Source organism: Trichoderma reesei (assembly GCF_000167675.1).
Source record: "Trichoderma reesei QM6a unplaced genomic scaffold TRIREscaffold_3, whole genome shotgun sequence".
Classification (NCBI taxonomy): Eukaryota; Fungi; Ascomycota; class Sordariomycetes; order Hypocreales; family Hypocreaceae; genus Trichoderma; species Trichoderma reesei.
The window spans coordinates 1157471-1177446 of NW_006711150.1; the positions used below are offsets into that span (position 1 = coordinate 1157471).

Sequence of the window (19976 nt, forward strand, 5' to 3'; positions counted from 1 at the left end):
AGACTTCGTACTTTGCGCAAGTATCACTGGTGGGAATTTAGGACGGGGAGGACCCCAAGATTCATGGCAATTCTTTTTTTTTTGTTTCTTTTTGCTGCGTTATCGGCGCCTCCTATCTGCTTGCTTTGCTGACCGATCTTGCATATCAAGAAAGAGGAAACCCATACACGTATCTCCATTACAACGATCAATTGAGAGACTGAACACTGTCTTTCTCTCTGATACCTCTCCGTCTGATACATTTTTCTTTTCGGTGTCCATCAATTCGACTTGGCTCGGTTGACTCGCTTCAGTCGCTTGCGAGCGAAACGATCGTTTCCCAAAGCGGCGCCTTTAATAAATAAGCCTATAAATATAAGAGGCCTGGTTCCGGTCCCGGCAGGAGCGACGCCCGGGTCAGGTTGCAGATTTGTCGTCGTCTCTTGCCCCAAGAAATTTGAAGATGGGAGCGGGGACGGAAAAAAGACGAGGCGAAGATGCGAAACGTTCTTCTTCTTCTTCACTGACAATTCGGTCGAGGAGTGCGGATGGTGACGGTGACGGTGACGGTGACGGTGAGGAGGATGTGAGGAGGATGGATGACAAACGGGCGGCTGTTGCGACGAGTCGGTCGGTGTCGTCGGACGAGACGGAGGATGGAGACGGACGTGGAAGTGGACGAGGACGAGGTGCAGACGGTGATGGTGATGGTGACGGTGGTGGTGATGGTGATGGGAGTAGAAGTGGGAGTGGAAGTGGAAGTGCAAGCGAGCTCAAGCATCACGGCGACGAGCACGGCTTGACGCTCTCGCGGGGCCGATGCATCGCCCTCGTAGCCACCGTCACCGGCGCCGCCTTTCTCAACGCAAGTCCAAGCTCTTTTACCCGTCACAGTCCTTGGCTCTTCATCATCCAGGCTAACCAACTGATCGATCATGCCGCAGACCCTCTCCCTCCAGAGCGTCGTCATCATCCTGCCCACCATCGGCCACCACCTCGCCGTCCCTGACAGCCGGCAGCAGTGGATCGTCTCGTCGTACTCGCTGACCTTTGGCTGCTTCCTGCTGTTCTGGGGCCGGATCGCGGACTTGTACGGGAAGCGGTTGATATTCATCCTGGGCTCCATCTGGGTGACGGCCGTGACGGCGGCGAATCCGTTTGTGCCCAATGAGATTGGGTTCAATGTCTTTCGGGCGCTCCACGGCTTGGTATGTCGGTCTTACGCGGAGTTTTCTCTGTGCGCTCTTGGATGAAAACTATTGCTGATGATGTTGTTGTTGTTCTTGTTGTCTTGTAGGGAGCTGCTGCGAATGTGCCCACGGCGATTGGCATCCTGGGCGTCACGTTTCCTCCAGGCAAAGCAAAGAACTATGCCTTTAGCACATACGGTATGTCTCCCCCTTTTACCCATGACAAATCTGGATGCGCTTTCCTAATATTTCTTTCGTCTTTTCCAGGCGCCGGCGCCCCTCTTGGGAGTGTCTTTGGAAACATGCTCGCCGGCCTGATGGCCCAGTACACCGACTGGAAATGGATCTTTGGCGTCCTTGCCATCATGGGCGGCGTCATTTCCGTCTGCGGCATCCTCTTCATTCCGCCTCCTCTTCCTTCTCAGTCTCCGCCGCGCGCGAACAAGAAGGGTCCGCCCAAGATTGACTGGATCGGTGCTACGCTAATTACCGTTGGCCTGCTTGCGCTCATGTTTGCTCTTACAGAGGGTAATGTTGTTGGATGGGACACTCCTTGGATACCCGTCCTTATTGTCGTTTCCATCCTCATCATTGCTGCTTTTGCGGTCTGGCAGTGGTATCTGGAGCGAAGACTGAACGCCGCTTCACACATGACCACAGATGCCGGGGCTTTGGAGTCAGGAGATGCCCCTCGCACCCTACAGCCAACTCCTCCATCCCCGACGCCGCCGCTCATCAAAGTCTCCATCTTCCGCAACCTCCAGTTCAGCGCCGTCATGGTCATCATGCTCCTCTTCTTCGCCGCCTTCAACAACTACCTCATCTTCACCACCTACTTCTTCCAGGAATTCCAAGGCCTGTCCCCCCTGCAGACGATGCTGCGCTTCATCCCGACCGGCGTGGGCGGCGCCACCGTCGCCATCATTGTATCCCAGCTGCTCGACCGCGTGCCGACGCTCTTCATCCTCATCACCGGCCACGTCGCCCTCTGCGTCGCCTGCCTCTTGTATGCCGTGCCCATTGCGCCGTCGACGTCCTATTTCGCGTATGGCCTCCCCGCCATGATTCTCGCCGTCATTGGCTCAGACACCACGTGGCCCTGTCTCACCCTGTTCACCTCCCACGCTCTTCCCAGGGAGGACCAGGCCGTTGGCGGCGCGCTCATTAACTCGGTCGGACAGTTTGGCCGGTCCATTGGTCTCGCCATTAGTACGGCCGTGCAAACTGCCGTCATGGCGAATGCCCGTGGCTTGCCTGTAAAGAACGCGGGAGGCATAGTGGCATGGGACCCGGAGTCTCTGAAGGGCTTGCGAGCGGCTTCGTGGATGAATCTTGCTTTTGGGATCGTGTCTATGGGGGTTGTTCTCATGGCGTTTCGGACTTTGGATATCGTGGGCAAGGTTGAGCCTGTGTCAAACAAGGCGATGGGGGGAGTTGTTCGGAATGAGAGAGAAAAGGGGGAAGAGGCTGTTCCTGAACCAGAAAGAGCATGATGCTGCCTTCTATTGCTGATGGTGCTCTTCCGCGATTTGATATGTTGTGGGAACATGATGGCTTGGTTTAGAAAGAGAGGGATAGAGAGGATCTAGAATATAATGAGAAATGACCTATTATTGTTTTCCCATAGAATGTCAAAGTAGTTCTCGTGGAAAAAAAGAAAAGTGTAGCAATTCAGACGTAGTATAGTGTCTATGTAGGAATATCTAATATGATGCCTCATCGCTGGGTCTCTTCCTTATTCGTCTCCAACTCTACTCTGGGTATCAAGTCTCTTTCCATCATAAAAAGGAGTGTAAAAAAACCACCAGCACTCATCAACACAATAACCATGACAAAAGGAAACACACAACCACCAACAAGAAAGGCGCATCCCAAATCCAAAAACCCATCCCCGCGATTCAAAACGCCCCCTTAATCGTGCAATGCAGAGTCCCCCCTATTCCCCACAAACCTCACGACCTCCTCGAGATATCAACCTCAATCTGCTCCAAAACATCCTCGTCCTCCTCTTCCCCGACAACAACAACATCCTCCAGCGTCAAATCCCCATCATCCCTCGCCATCAAGGCAAGTTTTCTCCTCACGGCCTCATCCTGCTCCATCTCCTGCCACAGCTCAAGGTCCCACTCCTCGGCGTTGTCGCCGCCCAGCGTCTTCTTGCGCTGCCACGGCGGCCAGTGCCACAGCCCCGCGACAAGCATGGCCCTCTTGGCCGCCTTGAAGAGCAGCTCCAGCATGCCCATGAAGGACAGCACGATGAACACCGTGGACCACCATACTGCGTCTGCGCCCCAGAGGCGCGTAAAGGTGTGCCGGATGTCGTAGTCGCCCGAGGGCGTGGCCGCGTAGACGCCGTCGAGGAAGGCCAGCCAGGCGAACCAGCCTGCTGTTGTGATGAAGAAGCAGGCCATTACAATGGCGGACTTGTAGTGCGTTTCAAAGATGCTTTTTTCTCACAGTTAGCGATGCTCTTTTGTCTGTTTTGCACGGGGCATTCAAGGGGGGGGGGGGGGGGGGGGGGGGCAAATGGGATAAAGGACGACTTACAATAACTTCCAGTTGATCCACAAGACGCCAACCGTAAACACCAGGGAGCCGAGAGCATACAGGTTCTCGTCCTTGGCCGCCGGCGACACCCATCCGTAGCCGGCCCAGATGCCGTTCCAGGTAATCACGCCCTCAATGGCAGCGAGCAGCATCCAGCGCATGTATTTCCAAAAGTTTAGGCCTATGTTGCGCTGGCCGTAGATGTACAGCTCGGGGATCGCCAGCAGGGTCTCGGCTCGGAGGTCCTGCTCCCAGATGCCCATGCAGATTGTGCAGAGACTGGTGAAGAGCGTGTTGAAGACGGTCAAGCTTGCCGATTGGTAGAGCGAGGTTCCGGTGTAGCCGTTGAAGCGTTGATACTGGGCCGCAGGGAGGTAGAAGAACATCTCTTTCCAGAAAGTACACACGATAAACTTGGCCGTGCGGACGTAGTTCCATCTTCCGTGGACGAGGAGCAGCCGCTGCAGGAACCGGAACTGCGCAATGGCGTAGTCTGCCACTCGCGCGGCCTGGAGCCCTTCTTTGCCTGAGATACCAATGCCGACGTGACTCGCCTGGATCATGGCAAGGTCGTTTGCGCCGTCGCCGATAGCCAGCGTCAGTCCGCGCCGGTTCTTGCCCCTGTACGCCTTGAGTTTGCCGCGGACGGTTCGGACCAAGAGGGCCTTTTGAGCGGGCGATGCGCGGCAGCAGATGACTGAATCGACGCGAAGCATAATGGCAAAGAACTGCACCGACAGGGCCTCTGACTTTTCCACGGCCGCCAAGGTCTGCCCATCTATGACGACGACGCTGTGAACCGAGCCGACGCTCAAATCCTCAGCCATGGCCGAGAGCTGCGTCTCGAGAGAACCCTTCGCGACATCCAGAATGTAGACGTCGGAGCCGGGGCGGCAGATTCGGGCAGAGTGAGCAATGTTGATGGCCGTTTCCCGCTTGTCTCCCGTCAACATCCAGATCTTGATGTTGGCCCGTCTCAGCCTGTCAATGGTTTCAGGCACGCCTTTTTGCAGCTTGTCTTCGATTGCACTGCCACCAACGAGCTCAAAGGCTTGCTCAATCATCTCTCCGGCGGCCTCGATCTTTTCCTGCCGATTCGTGAGACTGGTGGTAGCGTCGTCGTAAAGCTTCTTCCATGACCTATACTCCTGCTCCGAGACGAACTTCTGGGCAAAGAGAAGGGTCCGGAGACCTTCAGTCGCGAAGTCATCCAAGTGCTTGAAGCACTTTGTAAACACTTCAGATTCATCGAAAATACCCGAGTCTTCCAAGAAGCTGAGACGAGGATCAAGAGGCTGCGGCGCGTGAGGCGCCATGGGGCTTAGCAGATGGCGGTTTGAGATATCAAACGATGCGCCTCGTGAGGCAAGGTTGAAAGATGGGCGTGGCCGTTCCTCGGACCGGCGAGTCAGCTTATTGAGCTCAAAGGACTTGCTCCGGTTGCCCATTGACGGCCGGTGCACGCTCCGTTCCCGCACGATCGTGGGATTGCGGCGAACGGTCAGACTGGGCCTTCCACCGAAGCTGTTGCGCGGTTCGAGTTGCTCGCTGCGGCGGAATCGCTCATGCTCAAGGTCGGCACTCTGCCGGACCTCTGTCGCTTTCTGCATGGCGAGCGAAGACAGCCTCAGGCGAGGCAAGATGGCGGAGTCGGCGCCCTTGCAAATAACGGAGATGCGGCCGTCCGGGTAGCGAACAACAATGGACATTCTCTTCCGGGCACTGCTGAATTCGATGATATCCAGAATGTCGTATTTCAGGAGCTCAACGCTTCCATCTGTCTGGGTGACCTGGAGCGTGATCTGCTTCGAGTTTCGTTGCACCACTAGATATCCCAGCTCTTGTGCAGCTCTCACCAAGGCAAGTTCATCAGGGGAAGAGGCTTGAAAGTCGATCTGTCCATCTTTCTGCTCCGGCAAGCAAGAATGGCACAAAGCCATGGCGAGCAGATATTCCTTCGTTTTCCTAGTGAACGCCGAATGAGGCCGCAACTTCATATACTCGAGCAAGTCCGAGGTGGTGACATCGGGTTGGACATGGTCCGGCCGGCCTGTTGATCGCCACTGGGATGAAGATCGTCGCCCTGTCATTGACGGCCTTGGAGACATCATCGGTGTGTCGACAGTCTCGTGGTCTTCGTGGATCACAATCGAGGTACGGTCCCTCCGATTCACCGAAGGGGCACGGCTGGGTACGTCCATCTTGACAATTGACGAAGTTGTATCCGACGCATCGATCTGTGCTGGCTGCGGCTCCAAATCCATTTCATGAAGCCAAACGGTACCGGCAACGCTAATCTTACGGAACTTCATGACATTGTCCGTGAGCGTGCCCGTCTTGTCCGAAAAGATGTATCCAACCTGGCCAAGATTCTCAAGAATGGTGTTTGTGTTGCAGCGCGCCGGCGTATCCGACTCCTCATCGTACATTTCGACGTCCGAGTTCAGAAGAAGCAGCTGCCCGACCTTGACAATTTCCAAGCTCACATATAACGATAGTGGAATAACGTTGTTAAACATGATGATAAAGGCAATGATAATCTCGTGGAAGGGGACGCTGGCGTGGTTCAAGTACCAGGAATGACGCTCAGTGCTTCGCTGCCAGCGGATGTAGCCCATTGAAACTCCAACGGACAGGATGACGACGTAGAAGGCGAGCGTGATGACGATTCGGTTGACGACCCTCTCCAGAGCAGGCTTCTTTGCCTTTGGATGCCTGTTGGAGTTCATCCGCAGCTTGCACTCCTCTCCCGTGTTAAGCACGATTCCAATGGCGCAAGTTGTGTTGCGAAGCACGCTGCCGCGGTAGATAATTTCGTTGAGGGTCAGCGGGACCGCTTTCTCCTTGACAGTGACTTTTCCATTGAAGTTGAAGAGATTCGGATTGGGGTCCTCGGCGACAAACTCCGCACCGCACTTGGCAATGCCTTCGATGGTATCACAACCCTCGAGGGCATGGCACACTTGTTTGCTCTTGAGGTTCGTCTCGCCGTCGAGCGCCATGGTATCGACGTAGGCCAAGTTGTTCTCGCCATCGCTGTATAGAAGCGCAATATCGGCCGGGACAGGTTCGTCGCGCGCAAGTCGTATGACATCTCCCACCTTTATATCGGCCCACCTCGTCGGCACCCATCGAACGCCTTGATACTCTTCGGTAGGCACAGCTGGAGGCTCACTGGTCGTTTTCGTATGCAAGGGATTGAATCGATCCAAAAAGTGCGTTCGCCTAGTCTTGCCAGTGTACTTGTTCTCCTTGCCGAGTATGGTCGCAAAGTATGCATTCTCAACCTTGTCCAGTCGGTGTCGCCGATAGTCGTCGTAGCCCTCCTTGAACATGGTCAAGCATACGAAGAACAGGAGGGGGAGGATCGTCGTGTAGGAGCCCGTCGTCGAGAGGCCAGGAATCTGCATTCAGCGAATTAGACACGCAAGCGGTTAAGCCGAATCACAGGCAAGACGCACCATCTGAGGAATTCCAACACAGAGGAAGTAGAAGTTGCCGACACGAGTAAACTGGAAAAAGAGCTGCTTAGGCACAAAGTTCCACAGAGTGTACCGCGACGTGCGAATGCTGTTGGAGATGTACGCCTGGCCGCGCCGGGGATCGATCAAGGCCTCGTCATTGTCGATTCGCAAGGGTATCTTCCGCCCGTCTTTCGAGGCGGCCAGCTGGCCTCGCTGCAGAATCGCCTCGACGACAGCCTTCTGGTAGACGGAATTGGCGACATGGCGAATGCGCTGGAGGGCGGACGTCTTCGTCTTGGGCTTTGCAGCCTCGGCGCAGCTGGGAGGGTAGTCGGCGAGGCTGCTGGCCTGGTCAGACTTGGAGCGGTTCAGACCCTCGGCCATGGCGCGAGGAGCATCTGAAGTGATGCTGATGTCCTGGTTCTCTCCCCAGAAGCAACGGTTTGTTTCCAACCCCAGAAAATAAAAGGACGATAAGCGAGAGGAAGTTTGCGACGCTAGGAAACCGGACTCTGTTCAACCAAGAAGAGCGGCCTGCTTTCTCATGCCGAGAATATGCCAGATGAATATGGAGTGCGATTGGACACGCAGAGACGTTGGTCCGAGAGAACCGGCAAACAAAATGGATAGAGCAAAGCAGTGCTGGGTATTGATAACGATGATGATGACAGGTATTATGACCTGAGCGGATACGAGGCTGGTGTATCTTCAGAACGACTGACAAGAACCGCAGGGTGCCAGAGAGCGAGGAACCCAGACGGTAGCGATCGAGGGCTCTGGCGCGCTATAACGAGTGATGTCGATACGGCCAGCGTCGTCGCACAAACTCGCAGCAGCAAGACGAAGAACTAAACAAAAAAAAAAAAAGAACCCCAAATTGCAAAAGCAGGAATCTGGTGATGGATGGCTGGCTAAAGGTACCTAGAGAAGGTAGAGTCCGGGTGTGACTGCTCGTGGCAAACGGGTTCTGGTGCAAAACCCGAGTCCACAGGCGGGCCAGTGCCAGTAGAACAGCAGAACAGTTAGCAGGCAGTTACAGGGGCATCATGGCCCGCCATTGACGCAACCAGAACGCTTTAGCGGACGGAACACCAGAACGGAAGGCCTCTAGACGTCCGCCACGGTGGGAAAAAAGACCGGTTTCTGGCGGGTGCGGCGACCCCTGGCGAGTTCATTCTAGAGGCGGTTTTGCAACACGTGGGGCGTTTGGGTTGGGACGGCGTCATGCCGAATCCTGGGGGGGCTGTGCTGGAAGTCTCGTATACCCAAGGTATATAAGGTAGGTAGGTAGTATAAGACAACATGAAGATGGGTCAACACGAGGGCGTCAGCAATATCGACAGGTCACTGTATCAACTGTCCTGTCTCGTATTCTACTTCACTGTCCCGACAATCCGAAGAACAAAAGTCATACGAAATGTGTTGGATCAAGATACTGTGCTGCTAAATGTCTATGTATGTTTTTTCCGTCTCTGCTGACGCGTAACATGGATCCCTTCATCTTCTCCGGAGTGGCAGACAGACAGCCATGACTCCGTGTCTCGCCCCCCACAAAGTCTCATCTCATCTCATCTCATCTCGTCCCATCTGTGTATTCAAGTAACGGATATTCATAACGCTGCTCCGTCCAATGTCGAGCAGCGTGTCAACGAGCCATGATTCAAGCCTCCGATGATCTACCAACCAAATGCACTGTGAAGCTGACACTTCGTGCCTGTGCCTGGGCCTGACTCGATCTACAGTATGTACTGTACTGGTGCCGTGGCTTTTATAAGAGGCAATCAATCTTCTTCGCATTCATCGACCAGTCAAGTCTATCTCCATCTTTCTCTCCCTAGACTTACTCGAGTTGTGTGCGCCACAAAGGGAGATGCTGATGACTTACGCATCGCTTGAGTTGACAGGTCAAACCACGCTCGTTTGCCGACCATCCAACATGACGTCACCACTGCATTCGACCATTTCAGCAAAGACATGCCGCTTTCGGCACTTCACGATGCCTTCACCTTTTGTGCACCCTTTGATGCACGAAAGCAGAGCCAGAGGATATTCCGGGGACAACCACCGTGAAGAATTTATTACTCATCCTGCACTTTCACGCTGTCAAGACGCATGTTACCCGCAACGCCAAAGTTTTATCATTTTGAGTCTACGGTGAACAAACTGCCTGATATTAGCATACAAATCGCCGTCACTACCTCAAAATACCCAGCTACCGCCAGATATAACAAGGCAACAGGACGCCGTTTTCAAAATTCAAAAACTCCATTCCCTGACCCTGCCTTCCATCGACCAAACGTCAGAACCGTTGGCCAACCTCAAAAAAGTCTAGGTGAAGCATCAGCCAGCAAAGAAAGCAACTCCCGTGGTACTGAGGGAACAGTTGTCGCCTCTCGAAAGCCAAGAGGTGTAAACGCCTTCCAAAGAAATGCAACGATACAAAAGCGGACGAAGAACCAAAGCATAACCGAGATTCGCGGTGTGAACCAAAACGATATATTTCATCCGCAGGCATTCCAACCTCTGCAGCGTGCTCAAGCCCCCTGGACTTGTGGGATGTTCTCCATCTTGCCGCCCTCCTCAAGCCATTCTTTCTTGATCAGCTGATCACGAACAGCAAAAAGGAACTTGTAGGCCGTCTTGACCGTTCCATCGCTCACGCCAGTCTGCTTGGCAATCGGCGCCGAGGGACGCGGCTCTCCCATCAGGTGACAGGCCATATAGATGCACGCTGCGGCAACCGACAGCGGCGAGCGGCCAGCAAGAGCAGAGATGTCGGTGGCCTGCTCCGCGAGATCGCGAGAGATCTTGGATATCTTTTGCTGGTTCTTAAACCCTAGCTGAGACACATAACGGCCACAGAGATCCTCGGCGCCGACAGACGTGTTTTCGTAGTTGGTGACGGTGTTGAGTCCGGTAGCGCCCTCGCCTTCGGTATCCTGAATCTTTTGCAAAAAGTTCTGCAACTGCTTAAAGACTCGGCCGACCTCCTTCTTGCTGACACTAGTGAGGTTGAAGATTTCCCGGAAGGTTCGGGGCACGTTGTTCTGTCGGCACGCAATGAAGATGCAGCCAGCAATGACGGCTTCCTGAGGCTTGCCCTTCATGAACTTGTGCTTGTCGACGAGCTTGAAGATGTGCTTGGCGGCGTTGGAGACGTTGGCCCCCATATGGATCGTCTCGCAAAGCGCGACAATCTCCTTGTAGGCCTGCATCAGGCCCTTCTGGGCCTTGTCCTGGTTGGCATTGTTCTGCGTCCGGGACAGGGCCTTGTGGGCTTTGGACTCGGAAAAGGCAACCGTCGTGGCCAGATGCTGGCCCTCAACGAACTCGTCCTGCGGTCCTCCGACACGGCTAGGGTCGTCGCCGCCCTGGTCATCATTGGCAAACGTCCGCCACTCGGAGCGTGTGTCGATGATGCGGGTGCCGACGACGACACCGCAGCTGTTGCAGACCATGTCGCCGCTCGAAAACTCCTCAATCAGGTCCGGGGGGTATTCTTTGCAGTCGGGGCACATGAGCACATTGTTTAGGTCTTCCTGGAAAACCGCCGGCTTTCCATTGGCATTTGCAGTTCCGTTCACGTTCCCGTTCACAGTCGGGGTTCCGCTCGGCGGCGGGAACATCTTGGACGCGTAGGGTTTTGGTCGGTAGATGTTGCTGATCTCGTCAAAGACGACTCGTACTCGTCTCGCTTCCTTTCTTCTTCGCCGCAGCTGCTGCCTCTTCTTCTCTACTGTCTTTCTTACCGGGGAGTCTGACTTGTAGCAGAGCCCTCTCACCCAGAGTTGATCGTTGATGACTTGAACGAAGAGCGGTGAATGCAGCTTGACGGTCGCCGGTTCTCTAGATTGAGAAACAAGGAAGATCGCGATTGAAGCCGCCGACGTGACAGCAGGTACTTTTAAGATGTCTTGCGTGTAGATGCTATCTCCCTGCTAGGAGCGTGATCTGCTTGAATTTTCCAACCTTTTCTTTGTTCGACCTTTGGTCTTTGGATTGGTAGTGCCTAAATCGGCGGGATCCTGTCGACCTCCTGGAGCCTTGCCAAAGGCTGGAAGACAGCAGAAGCGCGACGGAGTTTCTTCTTTTTTTTTTCTTTTGTTCTTTTTTTTTTGTAACTATGTAAGGGTTGCCCTGTTCTCGACTCGATGATATCCTCTAACTGTCCTGTTGTTCGGTATCCGACGAAAAAATGGCGCAAATTCAGAAAAGCGCAGTCAAAGGGGTCTCTGCCGGCCGACTTTTCGTAACCAGTGAAGGCGTCTGAGGTCGAATTTCCGTATCGAGAAAATGGTTCTCAGAGCATAGATTAGTCGGCAAGAGAAGCGGCTGGATTCTGCACCCGTTGACGAGTTGGAGAATTGCAATCGGCGTCGTTAGAGAGCGTGATCCAACTTCTGTGCGGCGAGGGAGTGACTGGAAAGGAGACGTTGTTTGGGATCAGGTTTCAAACGAGCGGCTGGGCAGGCAGGCGTTGTTCATATGTCAGCCCTGAAGCAAACTTGCGGCCTGATGAATAAGCAAATCAGGTGGCGAACCTTCTGGATGGGTGAGTCAGCACAGCTGAGGACGCGGAGAAACAATGTTGCGCTCGGAGGGGCATCTCGGGCGACCAATGACCGAATGGGGGGCAGCATTGACGGCAGCCCGCATCATTAGTGACCAGGGCCTCGATATCGAGAGCTGCTTCTAGATTGCTCTTACACTTGGTACCTCATTTCTGGCTTGTCTGTATTACCTACCTCTGTTCGCACAACGACCAAGTATGGCTCCCAAAACGCTCATTGCACCGTCGATTCTGTCGGCCGACTTTGCACAGCTCGGTGCAGAATGTGCCCGGACCATGGAGCAAGGTGCAGACTGGCTGCACGTTGATATCATGTTAGTAACGCCATTGCTACTCGACCTCGGGTGCTCGCAGCACCGTCACCTCTGTACACGCTGAATTGAGCTGACCTGTAATGCACAGGGACGGCCACTTCGTGCCAAACATTACCTTTGGGGCGCCCGTAGTGGCCAAGGTGCGGCCGCACGTCGAGAAGCCCGCGCAGCCCGCCGGCCGAGGGACGTTTGACTGCCACATGATGATTGCTGAGGTAGGAAAAATACCGGTCCCGCAATTGATTTTCAAGCGATCCTTACCACCAAGGATAGGAGCTTTTGCAACCTCGAGGCTAACATGTGTTTGCACGACAGCCCAAGAAATGGGTCAAGGAGTTCAAGAAGGCCGGCTGCGACCTGTACTGCTTCCACTACGAAGCTGCGTTCTCCTCCGCCGCAGAGTCCCCCGAAGAGACGACCGATAAGAAGACGAGCCCTAAGGAGCTGATTCGATATATCCACGACAACGGGCTGCTGGCGGGCATTGCCATCAAGCCTGACACATCCGTCGATGTGCTGTGGGACATTCTCGAGAGCTCTGATGCCAAGGAACGACCTGATGTAAGCTCTCCCCGGGTTGCCGTGTGTTGATGTTCAAATGATTAGACGCTGACATGTCTGGTAATGCAGATGGTTCTGGTCATGACGGTCTACCCCGGCTTTGGAGGTCAAAAGTTCATGGCGTCGGAGCTGCCCAAGGTGCAGGAGCTGCGCAAGCGATACCCCGAGCTGAACATTGAGGTTGACGGAGGCCTGGGGCCCAGCACGATTGACCAGGCGGCGGAAGCTGGTGCCAATGTCATTGTTGCGGGAAGTGCCGTCTTTGGAGCCAAGGACCCGGCCGAGGTGATTTCATTGCTGCGCAAGTCTGTCGACACTCGGGGAGGCAAGCTGTAGGTGGCGGGCAAGCTGTAGATGGTGGGGTTAGACTTGGATATATATAGAGGGGCATATGACTGCACGAATAGATGAAGCGATTGACGACCCATGGCGATACCATCACTACCAGATGATACTGTGACTGTAGACATTTTGGCTTTTTACTTTTGCCAATGAAGTTGAATAAGGTATGTAGCCTCTAATTCCGTCTTTATACAAGCAAGAAGAGCAAAACAGAAGCAAGCCGTCAAGCCGTCACAGTGGGTCCGAAATCGGCCAACGGCCAACCACAGACATGGTCCCAACCAGCAGCAGCCCAAGAGGCCAATCGGGAGTTTTGCGTGCTGACTCACAGCCAACACAAGAAAAGAAACGACAACCGCCTTCAACGTCTCTCTCCATTTGTCGGCATCCCTCTTGTTGTGCCACAGATGCGGGATAGTGCGTTGGTCCTGGTGCAATAATTGTTCCATAAGACTTGCTTGTACATCCATTCGGTGTATCACCCGTGGCCGTTGTTACACTCTCTTGCCAGGGATTGACTCATCATTCTTCTCATCTCATCTTTCATCCCACTCTTCATCAATCTTTCAACCTCACATACCAAGAACAATCTGTCATCTTTTCACCACTAGGTAGCCATCTCATCACACACCAGCATAGCACAAGATGGCCTCGAGCACAACAAACGCCGGGCAAGACGAAGCCCTCCCCATCGTCAACCTCAAGCCCCTCTTGACCAAGCTCTGGCCGACAGACACCATCGTCACGCCCGACGAAATCGCCGACGCAATCTCCCACTTCTTCACAAACCAGGTCAGCGAGGCGCAGACGGCGTCCCTGCTCATGGCCCTGCACTTCACCAAGCTCGACTTCAAGGCCGACGTCCTCGAGCGCTGCGCCTATGTCATGCGAAAGGCCGCGGCGCCGATCCCCGTCGAGGAGCTGCAGAGCGTCATACAGGCGCGGGGGAGAAAGGAGGGCACGTACACGGGCGGACTGGTGAGTGTTTCCTTGAGATTTACGCATTTGATTTCATATCTATCTGGTGATTTTCATATACATCGGAGCTCTCTATATATCTACCTCTATATATATCTATGTATATATATATCAAAGATGTGTGCTTTTGGCTGATATACCCGCAGTGCGACATTGTCGGTACGGGAGGCGACAACCACGACACCTTTAACGTCAGCACCACCTCGTCCATCCTCGCCTCGTCGCTGCTCCTCGTCTCCAAGCACGGCAACAAGGCCAGCACCTCGAAATCAGGCAGCGCCGACATGGTCAACTGCATGAAGCCCCGGCCGCCCATCATCAGCGCCGTCAAGCCCGAGACGCTGGTCAAGGTCTACTCCAACACAAACTACAGCTTCCTCTTTGCGCCCGTCTTCCACACCGGCATGCGCTACGTCGCGCCCATTCGAAAGCAGCTCCCCTGGAGGACCATTTTCAACAACCTGGGCCCGCTGGCGAACCCCGTCGAGGACGTCTTGGAAGCCCGGGTCATCGGCGTCGGAAGACGGGACCTCGGCCCCGCGTTTGCTGAGGCTTTGCGAGTCGCCAAGTGCAGGAAGGCATTGATTGTCTGCGGAGAGGAGGAGCTGGATGAGATCAGCTGTGCGGGGAACACACTCTGCTGGATGTTGAAAGAAACGTCCCCCGGAGGCGAAGTTGTGGTCGAGCATTTCAAAGTCCACCCGCATGACTTTGGCGTCAGCACACACGCCCTGAGTGATGTGTCTTCCGGAAAGGAGCCGGAGGAGAACGCCGAGATCCTGTGTCGTATCCTCAAAAACGAACTTCCGCTGGATGATCCGGTCGTCGAATTCGTCTTGATCAATACCGCCGCCCTTCTTGTCACGTCCGGCATCTGCGAGGCGGACACCAGTGACATGGGCCACGGCGATGATGGAAAGGTCATCAAAGAACGAGGCCCTGGTGGCCAGCGCTGGAAGGAAGGAGTGCGAAGAGCAAAGTGGGCCATCACAAGTGGTGAGGCCTGGAGACAATGGCAAGCGTTTGTCGATGTTACCAACGAGATTGGCAACTGAGTTGCCCCTGCTGGGCAGGGCCAGAATAGCATTTCTCTTCTTTCTTTCTGTAAGACTTGAGGGCTTGGACAATATGTGTGGAAGGGCAAATGATTATCCCGTTGAGTCCGTATGGTACGATTGACGACGATTGTCTTTATGAAGGAGTCCAGGACTGATGCAGCTGATGGCGAGAGCGTCGGTCTCGTTTGAGTTCGTAATTCATGGGCAGCGACCTTGTAGACTTGAAGGAAACGACGGAATGAGGCCGTGACACGGGAGGCTCCGATTGTCGGTCGAGCTCAGGCGAAGCGAGGCCGCCGGAATGGACCCGAGGCGGCCGACCGTCATCGAGGCGATATGCGCCCGCAGACCCATTCGAGCCGGTAGAAGCCTTGCGTTCGGGCGCCACAGCCGGATGATGGTCGAGCGACAGGGAGTAGTTCTCGTGAAGCCTCGCCTCCCATTCCTTCCAGTCCTCCTTGAGACCAACCAAAGACTCCTCGTCCCGCGACGCAGGAGGCAGCGACTCCTGAGCCGGCTGGGGCTCCTCGTGGGTTTCCGCAATCGGCTCCTCCGGCGGCGGCTGGTTGGAGACGGCGCGGTACATGATACGTGAAGCGGGACGATCCAGGGGGTGGATCGCCGTGAAGATGGAGCCCGCGTCCCCGTTGAGGTCCATGTTGGAGCTCCGAGTGGCCAGCGACTTGCGGATCATGGCCTGTCGCTGTGCGTCATCGACCTCGGAGATCGTCGACATGACGCTTTTCCTGTAGGATTCCCGGTTTGCCGTCGTCGCAAGAGAGCTCCTTCTTTTCCGCAGCTGGCTGTACGTCTGCCCTCTGCGATGCCTGACCACGAGAAAGGCGACGACGGCGGCGGTGCAGGTGACGCCGACGAGGAGGCCGACGACGATGTAAATCAGGGTTGTCCGGGGCAGCTCGCGCCGTGAGAGAATCGCGGGTTTGTCGTCCATGGCGGCGACTGTTTGCGCTCTGGCGATCAACGAGCTTGGCAGATGCATAGCTGGGTGAAGGAGAGGATCGAGAGGGTTGAAAGCTGTGAATGGAATGGATCTTATCGGTGTTGGCTGTGAGGAGGCGCTGTGAATGAGGTGAGGTTATATAGGAAATAAGTTTCCAGATCAAAAACCGGGTCGAATTCCGTATCGTTCGTGACACTATCAATAGCGCATTGCGAACGAACCACATGCAATTACAGATACCGTGCCGCCATGGTGTAACGCGAAGCATCCCACATGACGGATCAACGAGTTGGCGTCAATCAGGGCTATGTGCCTTGGATGGCGTTGGCAGCCTCGTCTCGTTGGACCCAGAATACCGGCACAGCCTCCCCAGCGTAAAGAGGTCGCAGATGAGTTAATGATCCCCACGGTATCTTCCCTGCTCTGCAATTGGCAGCGAACAATAAGAGCAAAAAGAGGGTGTTACGATGTGAGCGAGAGAGTGTGTGTGAGAGAGAGAGAGAGAATGAGGCTGGAGGGATGGCCTCTGGGGTTTTGAATGTAACAGAACCAGAAAGTCGAGAGACGAACGACCAGTGGGCTATGCGGCATTGGCAGAGCAACAGCGCGCGCGGTGCGGAAATATTAATAGAAACAATGGGAGGAAAATCTGCCAGGGGATTGCGAATGCAACGGCGTAATACACGGTTACGCCATCATGTTTACAGTACTCTTTACCGGGGGGCAAGGGAGGAGGAAAGGCGGATACGACGTTTGACGGGTTTCTGGTGTGCGCACACTGTTGATCATCGTGTAGGCGAGTGGGGATTTTTGCTGAGCAGTACATACATAGTGTTTGCCTCTCTGTCATTCTGCCCTTTTTTTTTTTGGTTTCATCGCCAGGATTATCCTGCTCTTGTGTTACTGACAGGAGAAAAGTCAGCCTGCTGAATGCCCGCTTGTTATCAGCGAAGCGATGTTGTGGCCCGGGGGGGGTTGGATCGTGGACGCCATGGGCAGCCTGTTTGGGAATCGTCTACAGACTTGAATGGGTGGTGGATAGCCGGGGGGGTATTATGGAAGCGATGGCGGGAGTTTAGCCTCGGGGGAAGCAGGTCAAAGCTCGTCGAGCGTCACATCAGCAACGGCGGGTGTGACACGGATACGGACAGCGTTTTGCCTGCTCAGCCGCCGGGAGGTGGGATGAGGTGGTTTGTCGAGAGTTTGGCGAAGAGGAAGAGGTGGCAGACAGTGCATACCTATGCATAGATGGGTGCTTGATTTGGATGATTGATTGCGACGCTGGAGTCGACAGAGTGTATTGCCTGTGGAACAACAAGACTGGTGTATGGGTACTATGTCTTGAAATGGATGAGCTATGAGATGACAAGGTGGTCAGTCTTGATGAGAGAGAGTGTCGGATTTGCTGCGTCTAGTATTATCATGGATGCTTGTAGAAGGTCGTGTATTCTAGGCCAGGATTGGTCCAGGCGCTAGATGTCAATACATGTACCTGAGCGTTGCTGCGGGAATACATAGTACATGTACCCACCTCGTATCTCTCAACAGACGAGCTCATGATGTCTTGAGCAGACATAAGGTTGGTGTAATAATCGCTACTGTGGAGAGTACTAGTATTGCTCAGCAAATGTTCACTGAGACAATCATGTGCAATACCTAGAGTCTGCATGTCTCGGTATCGTATTATTGAGTGAGCTTCATCTCGGCAAAGCCACATTGATCGTCTTCTGCTGACACTCGCATCGACACTAGCATCGTGCTCGGTAGGTACCTGAGGTATGCATCATCACAAGTCACCAGATGCGCTACCTCACTTCAAGTCTGTGGCGGTCTTGAAGTAAACCCTCAGGCGACTCCAAGTAACCAGTAGACTCTCTTGCTTTGTCGAGGCTTCATGCCATCTGTCGCAGCCTTTACTCATTCGTGTCTCTCGGCGTCTGTTCACACTCACATAACCAACCACACACAAGCCCGCTAACCCGCTAACCTCATTTGCCCACTATTATGAGCCGAATCCAGCCGACCCCATGGGGGGGTCCATAGCTCAAAACAGCAGTAACTGGGCAATTGCTCAGGTGCAACTGAATGACACAAATTCCAACCTCAACCACCTCAAGTTCAGCCGTTCATGGTCTATGAGCATCTGCTTTGTGTTGCAACCTGCTTTTCTTTGTCGTCATTGTTATTCTCTGTCTTGCTGTACTTATTAAAGCATGTCCCAACTTCGGGCCCTCGTCAGGCTCTCTCGGCCAGGGTCATCTCCTGCTCCATGGCTAAAAAGAGCACACAGCATGCGCCGCTATTCTGCGGCTGCCGTCAACGCGAACCCCCTGCCTCTTGAGGGCTATCGAGTGTTGGACATGACGCGAGTGTTGGCTGGTGTAAGTTTCTCGACATACTCTATATATGGGCGCACCTGTGTGTTGATGCCATGTCTATGTGACCTCGGCTAACCTGCCCGCAGCCATATTGCACTCAAATCCTAGGAGACCTGGGGTATGATTCTCGCATGATTGAGTGTTCGCAAATAGCATACTGACTGGGGGAATATCAGCGCCGAGGTCATCAAGATTGAGCATCCAACACGAGGAGACGACACCAGAGCATGGGGCCCTCCATATGCCAAATACAAGCCGGGCTCTGGCCGAGAAGGTCCTGGTGAATCGGCCTATTTTCTCGGGGTATGAAGCAATTCGGGTGTTGGACCTGTTCGACTTCCAGGACCAAGAAAGCTAATATTTGGACAACTCTTCGTTTGACGTTTATTTTTAGGTCAACCGTAACAAGAGATCTCTGGGGCTGTCATTTCAACATCCTCAAGGCGTCGACATCCTTCACAAGCTGGCGGCGAAATGTGACATTCTGGTTGAAAACTACCTCCCGGGCACGCTGTCCAAGTATCAGATGGACTATGAGAGCCTTCGAAAGATTAATCCCGGACTCATCTACGCCTCCATCACGGGCTATGGCCAAACCGGGCCTTACTCAAACCGTGCCGGCTACGACGTCATGGTCGAGGCCGAGTTCGGCCTCATGCACATTACGGGCTCGCGAGATGGCCCGCCGGTCAAGGTGGGCGTGGCTGTCACTGACTTGACCACGGGTCTTTACACCAGCAACAGCATCATGGCGGCGCTCTTATCAAGGGCCAAGACTGGAAAGGGCCAGCACATCGACGTGGCTCTGAGCGACTGTCAAACAGCCACCCTGGCCAACATTGCGAGCAGCGCTCTGATTAGCGGCAAGAAGGACAGTGGCAGATGGGGGACTGCTCATCGTAAGTCGGCCCAATCGCTCAAACCAAGTCGGGAATGAAGTGCTGAAACACCCCTTTCAGCGTCCATTGTCCCGTATAGGGCATTCAAGACAAAGGACGGAGATATTCTCATTGGAGGTGGCAACGACCGGCTCTTCGGCATCCTCTGCGACGGCATCGGCAAATCACACTGGAAGGACGACGTCAGGTACAGAACAAATGCCGACAGAGTCGCTCATCGAGACGAACTCGAGGCAGAGATAGAAGCCATCACAAAGCAAAGGACAACGCAGGAGTGGCTAGACGTGTTTGAGGGCTCCGGAATGCCTTACGCCGCCATCAACGACATCCAGGGGACGCTCAACCACAGCCACACCAAGGCCCGGGAGATGGTCGTCGAGATTGATCACGAATATTGCGGGCCGATCAAGATGGTCAACACGCCAGTCAAGTGGTCGGAAACCCAGCCCAAGGTCAGGACTCCTCCTCCGGTGCTGGGCCAGCATACGGATGAGATTCTCAGCGAGCATCTTGGGATGAGCGAGGAGGATATTGCGGCACTGAAGGACCAGGGAGTGGTACGATAGATGCATGAGATATATGAGATTATGAGAGGGCATGTACACATTAGACACGATCTAGAGGACGAGCGGCAAATGACTGATTCACAGCAGAAATGTCAAAGAGATCGAACACAATTACGAGGAGTGCTGGTGAGCGGCGAGGGAGACACAGTGCAAGTTTGCTCAAGGGGGC

General features: G+C 54.3%; 7 protein-coding genes across 7 annotated transcripts; 4 read left to right on the forward strand and 3 right to left on the reverse strand.

Annotated features, from left to right (window-relative positions):
* The first annotated feature begins 448 nt into the window (after positions 1-448).
* TRIREDRAFT_45523 (uncharacterized protein) lies at positions 449-2792 on the forward strand. Its single transcript, XM_006962502.1, has 4 exons — positions 449-844; positions 924-1187; positions 1277-1367; positions 1437-2792. The coding sequence occupies exons 1-4, from the start codon at positions 575-577 to the stop codon at positions 2660-2662; spliced, it is 1851 nt and encodes a 616-aa protein (XP_006962564.1). The 5' UTR covers positions 449-574; the 3' UTR covers positions 2663-2792.
* Positions 2793-2963: 171 nt separating this feature from the next.
* TRIREDRAFT_75409 (uncharacterized protein) lies at positions 2964-7564 on the reverse strand (the record flags this gene model as incomplete). Its single annotated transcript, XM_006962894.1, is given in 4 exon segments — positions 2964-3453; positions 3717-3721; positions 3738-7120; positions 7178-7564. The coding sequence occupies 4 exon segments, from the start codon at positions 7562-7564 to the stop codon at positions 3122-3124; spliced, it is 4107 nt and encodes a 1368-aa protein (XP_006962956.1). The 3' UTR covers positions 2964-3121.
* Positions 7565-9714: 2150 nt separating this feature from the next.
* Positions 9715-10806, reverse strand: TRIREDRAFT_56772 (transcription factor; the record flags this gene model as incomplete). The annotated part of the gene is made up of 1 exon (XM_006962895.1): positions 9715-10806. The coding sequence occupies one exon, from the start codon at positions 10804-10806 to the stop codon at positions 9715-9717; it is 1092 nt and encodes a 363-aa protein (XP_006962957.1).
* A 1142-nt stretch (positions 10807-11948) lies between these two features.
* Positions 11949-12961, forward strand: TRIREDRAFT_56631 (ribulose-phosphate 3-epimerase; the record flags this gene model as incomplete). The annotated part of the gene is made up of 4 exons (XM_006962668.1): positions 11949-12064; positions 12153-12279; positions 12380-12625; positions 12695-12961. 4 exons carry the CDS (start codon positions 11949-11951, stop codon positions 12959-12961), a joined length of 756 nt encoding a protein of 251 aa, XP_006962730.1.
* A 561-nt stretch (positions 12962-13522) lies between these two features.
* TRIREDRAFT_75414 (uncharacterized protein) lies at positions 13523-15116 on the forward strand. Its single transcript, XM_006962669.1, has 2 exons — positions 13523-13945; positions 14092-15116. Exons 1-2 carry the CDS (start codon positions 13613-13615, stop codon positions 14998-15000), a joined length of 1242 nt encoding a protein of 413 aa, XP_006962731.1. The 5' UTR covers positions 13523-13612; the 3' UTR covers positions 15001-15116.
* A 20-nt stretch (positions 15117-15136) lies between these two features.
* TRIREDRAFT_104413 (uncharacterized protein) lies at positions 15137-15955 on the reverse strand (the record flags this gene model as incomplete). Its single annotated transcript, XM_006962896.1, has 1 exon — positions 15137-15955. One exon carries the CDS (start codon positions 15953-15955, stop codon positions 15137-15139), a length of 819 nt encoding a protein of 272 aa, XP_006962958.1.
* A 2300-nt stretch (positions 15956-18255) lies between these two features.
* Positions 18256-19807, forward strand: TRIREDRAFT_56625 (uncharacterized protein; the record flags this gene model as incomplete). The annotated part of the gene is made up of 5 exons (XM_006962670.1): positions 18256-18345; positions 18429-18460; positions 18519-18645; positions 18737-19268; positions 19302-19807. The coding sequence occupies 5 exons, from the start codon at positions 18256-18258 to the stop codon at positions 19805-19807; spliced, it is 1287 nt and encodes a 428-aa protein (XP_006962732.1).
* Between the last annotated feature and the right edge of the window lie 169 nt (positions 19808-19976).